Source organism: Ambystoma mexicanum, chromosome 5p (genome assembly GCF_040938575.1).
Source record: "Ambystoma mexicanum isolate Mex_15411 chromosome 5p, UKY_AmexF1_1, whole genome shotgun sequence".
Taxonomy (NCBI): Eukaryota; Metazoa; Chordata; class Amphibia; order Caudata; family Ambystomatidae; genus Ambystoma; species Ambystoma mexicanum.
In genome coordinates, this window is record NC_090930.1 from 1,354,453,019 (window position 1) to 1,354,466,030 (window position 13,012).

Genomic DNA, 13,012 nt, shown 5'->3' on the forward strand with positions numbered 1-13,012 from the left:
ACGTGAAGATCTGCTCTCTAACCTTGATTCCAGCATTCCTTCTGTCCTAGCCCTACTTGATCTTTCCTCTACTTTAGACACAGTCAATCATGCCATCCTGATCAATCGACTATGTGAGAACCTGGGCATCACGGATGAGGCCCTGGAGTGGCTGACCTCCTTCCTCTTGGACTGCCGCTCCCAGGTCCAACTTGGTCCCTTTCTCTCCGCCACCTCTCTCTCTGCCTGTGGCATTCCCCAGGGCTCTATCCTCTCACCCTGGTTTTTCAACCTCTTCTTGGCCCCTTTGGCCCACCTGATCTCTACCTCCTCCTATAACTTTCAGTGTTATGCGGATCGCATTCAGCTTTCCTTGAGGCTCCTCTCATCTCTCACTCATTCCTGACTGTCTATCCGTGATTCAGGATTGGTGCGCCTACAACAATCTCTGCCTTAATGCCATCAAGATGGAGATCCGTCTCATTGGGACCCCCGCCCCTGCTTTCCCTCTCTCACTCTGGCCGCCCACCTTGGGCCCTCTTCCTTCGCCTTCATGCGAGGCAAAAAACCTTTTGTGTCATCTTCGACTCCACTCTCTCTTTCTCTCCTCACATTTTGGATGTTGCCAAGAAGTCCCACTACCTACTAGCTGCTCCTCCTTAAAGGGACTCTTCCCTTTCTCACTTTCTCCCAGAAGCTCACTGTCTTCCAGAGACCTGTTTCTCTCTAGGCTAGACTACTGCAACAGCCTCTTTCTCAAGTTGCCTTCCTCTTCTCTCCGCCCTCTGCAACTGATCCAGAACAGACTGTGAGACAAGCCCAGGGATCAGATCTCCCCAGCACTGACATCTCTCTACTGGCTCCCGGTGGTTGCGAAAATCAAGTTCAAGACCCTTTGTGTTGTCCACAAGGCTTTCTGGGGTTGGGCCCACACTACATCTAACGCTCTCTTCCAAAATACCTTCTTTCTTGAGCCCTTCCACCAGCTACCTCCAACTCTCTAAGGGCTAGATGCTTCTCCAGGCAGAGATTGGGGGGTAGATCTCTCTCCTCTGCAGATGCCTCCCTCTGGAATGGCCTCCATGCCCCTCTCAAACTTTAGGAGACCATCTGATGTTCCGGAAACAGCTCAAAACATTCCTCTTCTCCGCTGCTTTCGCTCTCTCTCTCCCTCCCCTGCTGACCTACCTGACCTACCTGTCTGATGTACCGACTGGTTGCTTGGCTACCCTCAGAGTCTTACTGAGTCCAGGCTCTTTCTTGATGAGTCACCCTCCACTGCCTCCGGCCTACACGCACTTTGGGGCTGTAACCCTACATTCCCGTGTTCTTCTTGCAATAGCCGGTTTCGCACTGCCCTGGCTGCACTTACTTAGAGCATTACTGCCCTGTTTTCCCCTCCTTTCTTCCTTGCACTTACTTCCTCCCTTTCCCCTTGCATTTCTCATTTTTGCATTTGCATGATCTGAATGACACAAGGCCTAGTAAGATCATTTGTCTTGTCCTCCCTCTATCTTCCCTCCCTTGCTTGTCGCGTCTAGAAACACTTGTGTACAGACGTGTTATAATAGACTTATATCATATCATTTTATCACAGATGCCCAAAACAATATACAATGCCGCAGTAAGAAATAGCTAGACTGGCAGCCCCCAAATTCCAGTCTAGCCAGGTAATTACACTTAGCAGAACTGCTTTATCAGAAATGCACAGTTAAAAAAAAGTCATACCAAACTGAGGAATAACTAGATTGGATGCACCAAAATGCCTCTCTAGCCACTAATACCACATATTATGCCTGCTTAGCCTGGACATGGGCAACTATTATTATTTATCGCACAATCTCACCCCCCACACATCGCCTCTCCCTCACATGCACTACCCCAACCTCCAAAATGAGCTCCTTGGCCCAGAATAACCTTCGCGTCCCTCTTCCTTGTCCCAGAGTTTACGTTTGAGGCTCCTTGCCTCATAGGTAAGTACTGGGATGAGGAAGAGTGGGATTAGGAGTAATGAAGATACAGGTAGCTAAGTCAGGCATTACCTCCATGTACCTCTACCTCATCACAGTACTTGTGTATGAGGCATAGTGCCTCATACACAAGTACTGCCTCATACACAAGTACTGGGACAACGACGAATAGGGCTAGGAGTAATGATGATTACCAATAAGTAATTAAGGCATTTAACACAAGTAGTGGCTTAACAATATTGAGTTGACTGAGTTGAAGCTCTCACCCCCAGAAATGTTGGGCTATGTTGACTCAACCTGGATGACCTTCAGGGCAGTTGCCGGACAGAACAGGACACAGGTGTAAAACGGCACCTGGGTTTCGCTGTTAACAAGGCCCCAGCCATTACTAACGTAAAGCATTTCACTGTGAGTGCCTGCATTCAAATGCCACATTTTTAAGACAATTTAAATTGTGATGTGGGTTTAGTACTTTCATGCCAGGGAAGTGATTCAAAGGGTAGAAAGGGAACAGGAGACCGACCGTTCATCCTCACAGCAGTTCATAGGTGGGTGCTTTCCCACTTAAAGGAGAGAGTTAACTGATTGTAACATTGAAGCTGCGCTAGAATAGTCTCATTAAAATGAGTAAAGAAGTTGGATGCCCCACACAAATAAGTTTGCCCCTCCCTACCACCCGTGAAGTTAGCGACTCTCCCAACATTTGAAGGATCAGCCCCCCGAAATGTAGGTTTTGTTGCGCCCCTGAACACAAGCACACGCACCATTCACCATATACACGCACACCCAGTCATCCATACATTCAAGTGTGGACTCTTTCACCATACATGCACACCCAGGCAGCCATCCATACATTTAAGTGTGCACCCTTTCACCAAACAGGCACACACACCCAGGCAGCCACCTATTCATTTAAGTATGCACTCTTTCACCATACAGGCACACCCAGTCGCACCATCAAACACCTCTGTATAGGCACGTTATAAATGCCATATCATATGATATCCATACATTTAAGTGTGCACCCTTTCACCGTACACGCACACAAACACACACCCACCCAATCACCCATACATTTGTGTGCAACCATTCACCATACACTCCCACAGGCAGCCACCTACACATTTATGTGTACACCCTTTCACAATACACTCACACACGCACATGGGAACCCTATTACTGCAAAAAGAAATCATTTTTTTTTTAAATCACTCTGACTTCATAAAGAAATTATTTCCGTTAAGGACCAAACCATAATGGAAATAATGTCTTTATGAAGGCAGAGTGACATCAAAAATAAACTATTTCTTTTTTGAAGTTATAGGGCTCCCCCACCCTATGACATGGAGGCCTGCAGCCTGGGGTCTTCCATGTCATGGGGTGGGGGGTCCCTCGGACTTCAAAAAGAAAGTTTCTTTTTGTAGTCACTCTGCCTTCATAAAGACATTATTTTCTTTATGAAGGCAGAGTGATTTCAAAAAGAAATTTAAAAAAAAAAGATTTTGAAAAAAATATATATCTTTTTTTTCCCCAAGCGGGGCCCCCTCCCAGGACATGTGCTAGCGGGCCCCCCCGCGCCGCAGGGGCTGCGGGGGCCCCTGTTACGCCAGTGGCTTACCGGTACCGTAGTTCCCAGACCAGCAAACTTATAATGAGGCCCAATGTGTCTGGCATGTAGATATGGATAATAATGATTTATAACTATTGTATTTTAGTTTGGCTCAATGGAGTAATAAATTATATGTATTTTATTATTTCTATGTAATTTTCCTGTTGACTTTATAGTCAAATAAAGGATTATCATCACTTTATTATTATGCCCATGGATAATATATAAAGTTTTACATCAATTGAATATATTATTTCAAATTCATGATCTATCAGGATCTAAACAATTATGTCAATCCCAATAATCATTGTACTGTGTGAGTATAACATTCCATCCATGGTATAAATGCATGATATAAGTGAAAACCAAAACTAACACAATTTACTCATCTGTCATAGTACGAAAAATTACATTAACCGTTGTTATCTGTTGTTATAAGAATATATTCAGCTCATTATCCATGTTCAGTCCTAAGTGTGTAGAACTATATAACTAGCTTCAGTTGTCTTAGCATAAGTTCTCCATTGCCTTTCCTGACTTACTTTGCTTGTTGTCAAATGGTGAAGAACTAGATTGCTGTATATCTCTCCTTCTGGATGTTCATTTCACAGATGTTAAGCTAATATTTAATTAAACGCTTGTGTATGAGCGCGATACAAATCAAATATCATATCATATCATAATATGGCATCTTAGACCTAAAATGCCATTAGCCCAACATTGCTGAGACATATCAATGAAAGGGGTTTAATATTTTATGGTGGGATTTTTTCAGTTATCCAATTGGTTGACCTTGCTACACAGTAGCAGCCAATTTTGTAGCGTTAGGTGAAAAAAGTAATCACTCATACCCCAATTCTTCTCCTAAAGAAATATGATATTGAATGTGAAATACAAACATGGCAAAAGTGGTAATGAAGGAAAACTATCCACAATATTGCATTGCTGATAAAATGTTATGGTTTTCTGTATGTTCATGCATATCACTGCAATAAAAATGAAAGGGAAACAATTAAGACCACAACGTGAAGGCCAGGTACTTATTGCAATGATTTGTTTCTAATGTGTTGCAGGTCATATAACCACCACCAACTACTTGCTGAACTATTATCCTGGTCTTGATATTGAAAAAAGGAACATCCATGGGTTCACAGCTTTAATGAAGGCCTGCATGCAGGGACGATTGGACTGTGTCAGAGCTTTGCTTTTAGCAGGTGAGTAGATCATGGGAGGAAGGATAGCTCAGGGGCGACGTGTTTGTCTTGGAAACAAAACAGCACAGCGCAATACAGGTCCAAATCCTGATCCGCGCTTAGAAACCACTTGTTGGTATTAAGCTCTTTATAAAAGAACAATTATAATCATTGGATATTATTATAACATTATTCAAATATATGTATGACACCCTTCTCCAGAATAAAATCTACTTTGTTTTTCCGCACTATCTCAGATTAGGAGTGGCAATGAGGGGTTCTTAAGTTTACCAAATTGTGCCATGTGGTAGCATTTATGGGTGGGTTCCAATGCTATTCTCGTGGGATTTCCTGAGGCTTGAACCATCAGAGCATACCCCCCTTCAATGTCAAGGCCCAGGACTCAACAGGATAGTTTGAATAGTGAGAGACCAAGAACCATTTTAAAATGTGGTTGAGAGCCTTTAAAAGGCTCAGTGTGCCTCCTGTTTACGCTGTGGATTTTGTTTGGCTATCGAGATAGGAGTATACAGAGCAGGCTTACATATTGGTAGTTTTTGAGGTGATTTTGAATGCTTTCGGTTAGTGTAGGAAGGTTTCAGAGTGTCACGATCCCTGCTTTATCACATTTTGGGCCTCATTACGACCCTGACGCTAAGTGTTTAACGGCGCCGTAAAAGGCTGTGGCGCCGTTAAACAGTAGCGCCTTACTACGAGGTCCCTTTGCGGGATCCGACCTTAATGGCTGGTCTACACCAGCCGTTAAAGTAGGGACCGCAAAGGGACCTTGGTGCTAAGTACAGTACCGCAATTTGCGGTACCGTACTTAACGGCTTCCCCATTCCCATAGAGCCCTATGGGGCGAAAATGGGAATGGGGATGGTGATGGTTCAATGGAGAATTACCGCCCCGCCAACCTTGGAATGGGGTGGTAATTCCCCATTGAACCATGGCGGACCCGTTACAACACCGGCAACAACCATGGTGCTAATAGCGCCATGGTTTAGCGCCGGTGTTGTAATGAGGTCCTTTGTCTGTTTTTGTGTGATCTTTGGGCTTTTTCTTTTAATATTACTTTTTTAATCCTTGCTTTCTTTTCAAAAAAATAAAACAAAAGGTTCCTCTTGTACCGTTACCCATCCCCTTTGCCCCACTCCATTTTTTTTTTAAACCTGACACCCTTCCTTTCCTTTGTTTCTAGAGAAGTCTTGGTGTGTGTGAACCCAATACCTCTTCCATTTCTTAGCTCAGTCACCTTCCCTACTGTTTCTGTGTTTTTTAGAAACTAATAGTGTAAGTCTTGCATGCCATTTTGTTGGCACTTGTTTTGTGGTTTAAACATGGACAGCTTATGCATATTAGGCACATTTGTGATTGGGACCTTAAGGCAAAATGTCTTTTATTTGGAGGGAGTAGTGGGGTGGAATATGAGGAGCTGAACTACTCCTCCGCCATGCCATAGTTTGAGGGAGTCAACCAACAGGCCGAGGAAGAGCCTGAGTAGGAGAATCAGAAGGGGGTTGAAATGACACTTGAGGTGGAGGAGACAGTAGTTGAGGACAGGAAGACAGTGGCTGCGGAAAGTGAGACAGTGGTTGATTGAGTTGCAGGGGTTGTGGAGGGGAGTCAGAATATGAGGAGGCGGGGAAAGGACATGGGGGAGGATGCTGCAATCAATCTGGAGGAGGTTGTGGCATAGGCAGAGTGACCCAACAAGTACATTCAGAAGGGGAGTGAGTACCTTGAACTTGAACATGGTGGGGAGGAGGATGTAATATACGAGCAACAGAGAGAGCTGCACACAGAGGTGCAATGGGGCAAGAGACAGAGGGCAGAGGCACTGGTAGTGGTGCAGGAGGCCGAAGAGGACCAGGTGGAGGAGCATCATATGGTTTCCCAGCAAATGGCTCAGGAGGGACTGGGGCTACTTCAACCATGATCTGCCTGTGCGGAGGGGGCAAGGTGGGCTCAGGCTTTCTTCAAGAGGGTAAAGTCACCACCCCTGATATCACCATCCATTTGGTAATGTATATGGGGTCACCTTAGCTTGCTGAAGGGTGAGACAGTTGGATGGGCATGCAGTGTACTATGCAACCTCTGCAAGTAAGAGTACATTGGGCACCTCTTCCATGCGCAAGCAATGTAGGATGCAGCATATTGGTGTGTATGATGTGTTTAAGGAGGGCACATCACATGCCACAGATGCAGCTAATACAGTACCATCCTGCAGCAGTGATAGTGGCTGCAAGGCAGTTTCAGATGACACTCCAACACACCACTGTCCATGTGGGCAGTTACAAATGCCTCCCCATCCCCCATTTCGGACCCAGCACGGCCAGACTTAGTGGCACCATCGACTAACAGAGCCACTTTAGCACAACTAGTAGCACAGTCTGTGGGTGGTGATAGAATTCAGAGTGCGGCCCATTTGGGCAGAACAGGAAAGACAGATATGGCTAATGAGGGATTGGTGAATATTCGCTGAATATTCTCAGATTTATTATACATCTGCATCTAAATATACTCCCTAGTCGGGAACACACAGGTCATTGAATTAAGTTGGCACACTATGAAAGAGCCTGTTGCCTATGTAATCTGAAGCTTGAGTCTTCTCACCACCTGCTTACTCTATGCCACATGCTAAAGGCCTGCTATATTAAAAGCTATAGCTGTTTTGTACACAGTCTATGTGTTATCCAAGAAGATCAATTTTGTAGTCTAATATATGGAGCCGAGAGTATTATTATAACTGCGGCAGCCTTCCACGTATGAAAAGAAGCACTATATCAAATTGTAACGCTCACCTGATTCCCGCAGAGGCGCCGGTCTTGACTGGGTGAATGCCGTATCTTCAAAGGTGATGTGTAACACACGGTTGGCTCTTTGGGCTGGACCTCTGTGCACTGTATGTCTGACTCGAAGAGTAAGATGTCTGCAGATAGAAAATATGGGATTAATGAACTGGGGTTATTGGGTGCCTCTCTCCTCTTCCCTTTCTCTTCTCCTGTAGAACCCCAAAGGTTAATGCCCTCACCTTAGGTAAGTGAACGCCGAGCTCTCCATCTGCCTCGGGGCAGGGTGCCGTAACCAGTTTCTTCACTGGATAAGGGTGCAGGCCTCTTGACCTCAGAGGACTGCTGTCCGTCGTTAACTGCACGAACGGTAAGTTCTGGGCACTTCAAATGTCTTAAAAGTCTTTTGTAATGATATCTCTTGTTTTGCAGGGTTCCGGCGATGGCGGATGGCGGGCTGATGAGAGTTGAGGATCGAACCCGCGTGAGGAATAGAAGCGCCTGGAAGCACGTAAGTAAGCGCTTGTAGCCTGCTTCACGATGCGCACTAACTGTCCCTTTTATCTTGCAGGTACAAGTTCTGAGCTTTAGAGAAGCTGAAGGGTGCTGGAATACCCACTGGATTCGGCGTGGGAAGGAGTAATGGCACGTGAGTAATAAAGTTGCCCAATGTCTTTAAACGCACCTTCTTTTGTCTTTCAGATGCGGGATGCAGCGCCGAAGGCCTCCGGAGCGTGCGAAGAGCTGGTAAGCTTTTGTCTTTCAGATGCCGGAATGCAGCGCGAGGCGTTGGTGACAGCCGATGGACCAGGTAAGAGATGCGCTGCCACTGAAGACCGTAGTGCTAACCTGTTCTTTCTTTGTCTTTACAGGTGCTGCTGAAGACTGGATTACAGGATGGTAAGCCTTTGTTCCCTTAGGCCCAGGATCAGAAGCAGAAGACACAATGAGCTTTCTGCTGCAGAGAATGCAGAATAACGCAAAGCAAGACTCATCCATCGGGTGTGGTTTAAATAGCTTCCTGTAGTGCTTAGGTGTCTCCTTCCACAGCCACGCCTAGGTAAGAAAAGAGTTCCTGCTTTCCAGAAGAGTTCCAGTGTTCTGAACCTAGGGAGTGGCTCCTGCCCCACCCAACAGAAAAAGTAGTCCCAAACAGAAGAGGATCAGGGGTTCAACTGGCAGGTAAGTAAGCAGCATGGTCTGCTGCAGGTAAGTCCACCCAAGCATTATGAGCCCGGCGCTTCCAGCGCTGGGACTGGGCATCTTTATGAGCCTGGTGCCACTGGCGCCAGGACAGGGTCCAAAAGGTCCCAATTGGGACTGGCTGGCACTCGGAACCGGGGTTATGGGTCTGCTTCCAAGGGAGTCGGGCAAGTCCTGATCTTTTGGAAGCAGAGATCATGACATATGGGTCTGCTTCCAAGGGAGTCGGGCAAGTCCTGATCTTTTGGAAGCAGAGATCATGACACAAATAGTGCCTGCAAACAGTGATTACGTTTTAATTGTCTAATAACCCATCTTGTATTTTAGGTTTATTGATATTAATAGCCTGTTTTTTTTATCTATATGAAATGTGTTTTTATAATATTATAGAGTATATGATGTTTTATAATATTATGTATTATGTGATGGATTACTCAGTTTTATTTGATGATATTGATTTATTTGCAAAGGATTTGTTGTATAACCATATGCTTAAATAAATTAAAAAAAGAAAGAAGAATAAACAAAAAAAAATCCTGTCCATATTGTCTTTCAGCATTGCCTCAAGTGAATTTTGGACCTTAATTCCTAGATATTGTTGTTTAATATCTTTATTCGGAGCGGTCCTTTAGCACAAAACATTACAGTCACAGTTACTACATTCACATTCAATTGACATAGAATCTATTAAGAAACGTAAAACAATAATTCAAGAGGAAAACCACAAGATTTTTGAAAACAAGTGATGCTAGTTAGAAGAACTTCAATAAAATTAAGTTAAGGCCTCAAGAGGAGAGTAAGCTGGCAGCCTCAGGGGTGATTTATGGTTGCAACGGCTCAATGCCCATCAACCTACTTCTTAGGAGCCAAGCGTGGTGGACATACCTAGCTGAAGCAAATACTACTATCCACTCCAGCATACTGGTGAGGAACTACATTGCTTCCCTTTTATTTCTTAGCTCCATATCAACTAGAATGGGTCTTAAATACCTGCGCCTAGGCTTCATTAGGCTTGGACATATCAACGTGAAATGAGTTTGTGTTTCATCTGCTTGGTTACAGAGTGGACATACACCAGAGTTGTGTGGAGACCATTCACAAGTATGCCAAGCCCTATACAAAAAGCCCAGCCTAAAATGAATATATAGAGAGCGCTCGTAAGGGGGATCTATTCCATCTAAAAAAGTTTTGCAATTCCCCAATGAGTTGGGTAGGAGAAACACTGTGCCATTTTTCAAGGTATACCTTTGAATCTCTAGATTCCTGAAAGCGTTGTGTTTGGCTGTTGTCTTAAGGTCAACCTTAAGTGAAGGACGACAATCACTAGGGTTTTCCCAAAAGTGACTAGCACCTAACCCCCACACACATTTTTTCACGTGGGGAACCCAGCCCTGTTTCTGTTGCATCTTCCAATTGTAAGAAATCCCTCAGAGTATCTTTATAGGGGTCAGACTCGAGGTAGACCAAAGTCTCACCTAATACAGGGCTGGCTTTAGGGCAATCGAGTCGGCTAGAGGCAACATTTGGAGTTCCAACAAGGTTGGAGCATTCATAGACAAGAGCAATAACTTCTTTAAGAAATTGTTCTCAACAGCAGATATCATTTTCCCAGATATGTTATGGTGTCTGTCAAGTGGATTCTCGGTGTCAATGATAGGCCAAGGGATGACATAGTGGGTCCTAGTTGAAGTACTTCTATTTTGTCCCAGATGATGTTATAGACCACTAATCTACCATATTCTTCTGTAAAGTCTAATAGGTTTGTTTGCTTGTTTTAATATTTGTAATGCGCGGCAGACCCAAGGGTATCATGGCGTAATAAGCATCACGAGTGTTGATCCGCTTCGGTTACATTGCTGTACAAGAACACACAAGAACATACTTTATATACAGTAAATTGTAGACATGCAGTATGCACAGAATACAGGCATAAGACAGGTGGGTTGTACATTGCAGTAAAGGCACCGTAGGTAATATATACAGTATGTACATTTGAGTGGAGTGGCAATATATGTGCAGTGAGGGTCAGTGGTCATTTTCCTTGATCAAATGGATGAGGTTGAATCTAAAGCGTAGGTAGGGTACGTAGGGTAAGGTGTGGTAGCATTCGTTCTGGGTGTGTTAAGGTCAGGAGAATATCATACATATATAGCAGTTATCTACTTTTGGTTTCTCCTAGTGTGGAACCTGTAATATGTGAGTGCACTTTGATATGGGGTGCAAGTAGTTCTAGTGCTATTGTGAAGAGGAGGGGTGAAAGTGGGTATCCTTGATGTGTACCTCTGGTGAGCTCAGACGGTGAGGAGGTAGCTCTCCCTCTCTTAATGAATCCCTTTGGGGATTTGTATAAGGTCTCAATCCAGTTCATAAAGGCATCATGATAGCCAACTTCTTTTAGTGGCCTTGATAAAAAAGGCCATTCGACTCTGTCGAAGGACATTTCTGCATCGATAGTAAGCAGTGTCAACCTATTTGATGGCTGTCTGCCCTATCTATTATATGTGTTAGTCTGCGTAAGTGATCTGCAGAAGGCCTAGGCAGTATTAATCCTAGCTTGTCATTATTAATGACCTTTCTAATGGAGTGCTGGATTTGTTCTAAAACCTTTGTTAAAAACTTAAGATCTGTGTTGAGAAGGTATATTGAGGGAAACATACAAATACTGCGACTTAAAAATGTTACCTACACTGAATACGGCGCCTTTGCTCCGTACTAATATCCCAACCCCCATTACTATGACTAATGGAAGCAGGGGTTGTGGGGGTGTCCCCTCATCTGATTAGTCAGAGTAATGGGGGTCATGGGTTGCAGGGGTGTCCCCTGCATCCATTACATGGTAGCGGGGGACAATAAAGATAAAAATAAACAAAAAATAGAAAACAAAGAAAGGGCCCAGCATCGCCAGTTCAGACCAACGTTAGTGGGTCAGTACTAACTCTGCAGGGATCCAGTTGACACGGCAACACACTTGTGTGTGTGCCGACAAAAAGGTAAGTGGGTAAGGGGAGGCGGGTAGGGAGATGCGGGGCACAGTGATGTATGTGATCACTGCGCCGTGCCATAATGTTCTGCCACCTTGTTAGGTAGTGTGAGCAGCTGCATTTTGTCAAGGAAGTTCAATATTAACCTATGTCACCTTAGACAGGTGTAATAATGGTTAGCCTGCGCCGTATCCAGACAGGATTGTGAATGTTAGCATGTGCCACTCTTAGCTGGAAGTCTTAACCTTAGTTTGCGGCACATCTCGACAGGATTGTGAATTTTATCATGTGCAACACTTAGATGGAATTCTCAACCTTAGCTTGCGTCACATCTAGACAGGATTATGAATCTTAACATGTGGCACACTTAGATGGAATTCTCAACCTTAGTTTGCGCCACTTCTAGACAGAATTGTGAATGTTAGCATGTGCCACACTTAGCTGGAAGTCTTAACCTTAGCTTGCGTCACATCTACACAGGATTGTGAATGTTAGCATGTGCCACACTTAGCTGAAAGTCTTAACCTTAGATTGCGCCACATCTAGACAGGATTATGAATTTTAGCATGTGTCACACTTAGATGGAATTCTCAACCTTAGCTTGCGTCACTTCTAGACAGGATTATGAATCTTAGCATGTGCCACACTTAGCTGAAAGTCTTAATTTTAGCTTGCACCACATCTAGACAGGATTATGAATCTTAGCATGTGCCACACTTAGATGGAATTCTCAACCTTAGCTTGCATCACTTCTAGACAGGATTATGAATCTGTGTATGTGCCACACTTAGATGGAATTCTCAACCTTAGCTTGCGTCACATCTAGACAGGATTATGAATTTTAGCATGTACCACACTTAGATGGAATTCTCAACCTTAGCTTGCGTCACTTCTAGACAGAATTGTGAATGTTACCATGTGCCACACTTAGCTGAAAGTCTTAACCTTAGCTTGCGTCACATCTAGACAGGATCATGAATCTTAACATGTGCCACACTTAGATGGAATTCTCAACCTTATCTTGCGTCACTTCTAGATAGAATTGTGAATGTTAGCATGTGCCACACTTAGATGGAATAGTGAATGATAGCAGGCACCACACCCAGACATAATTGCAAGCACAGCTATGCCAACTAACCAATCCACTAACAATTTCATCCCTCTGCATATACCTCTCAAACGCTAACCAAACACAACCACAAGCCTTAAACGCAGCAAACCACACAAACTTCACTACACTGCAACAACAAAACAAACTACACATAGACTTGCACAACAGCACACA

General features: G+C 44.3%; 1 protein-coding gene across 1 annotated transcript in view; it reads left to right on the forward strand.

The window, feature by feature from the left end:
* Positions 1 to 13,012, forward strand: part of ANKRD33B (ankyrin repeat domain 33B) — a 261,955-nt gene that overhangs the window by 213,807 nt on the left and 35,136 nt on the right. Inside the window, exon 3 of the mRNA XM_069613755.1 lies at positions 4,632 to 4,772. Within this exon, the coding sequence (XP_069469856.1) occupies positions 4,632 to 4,772 (141 nt within the window). The remainder of the gene's footprint in view (positions 1 to 4,631; positions 4,773 to 13,012) is intronic.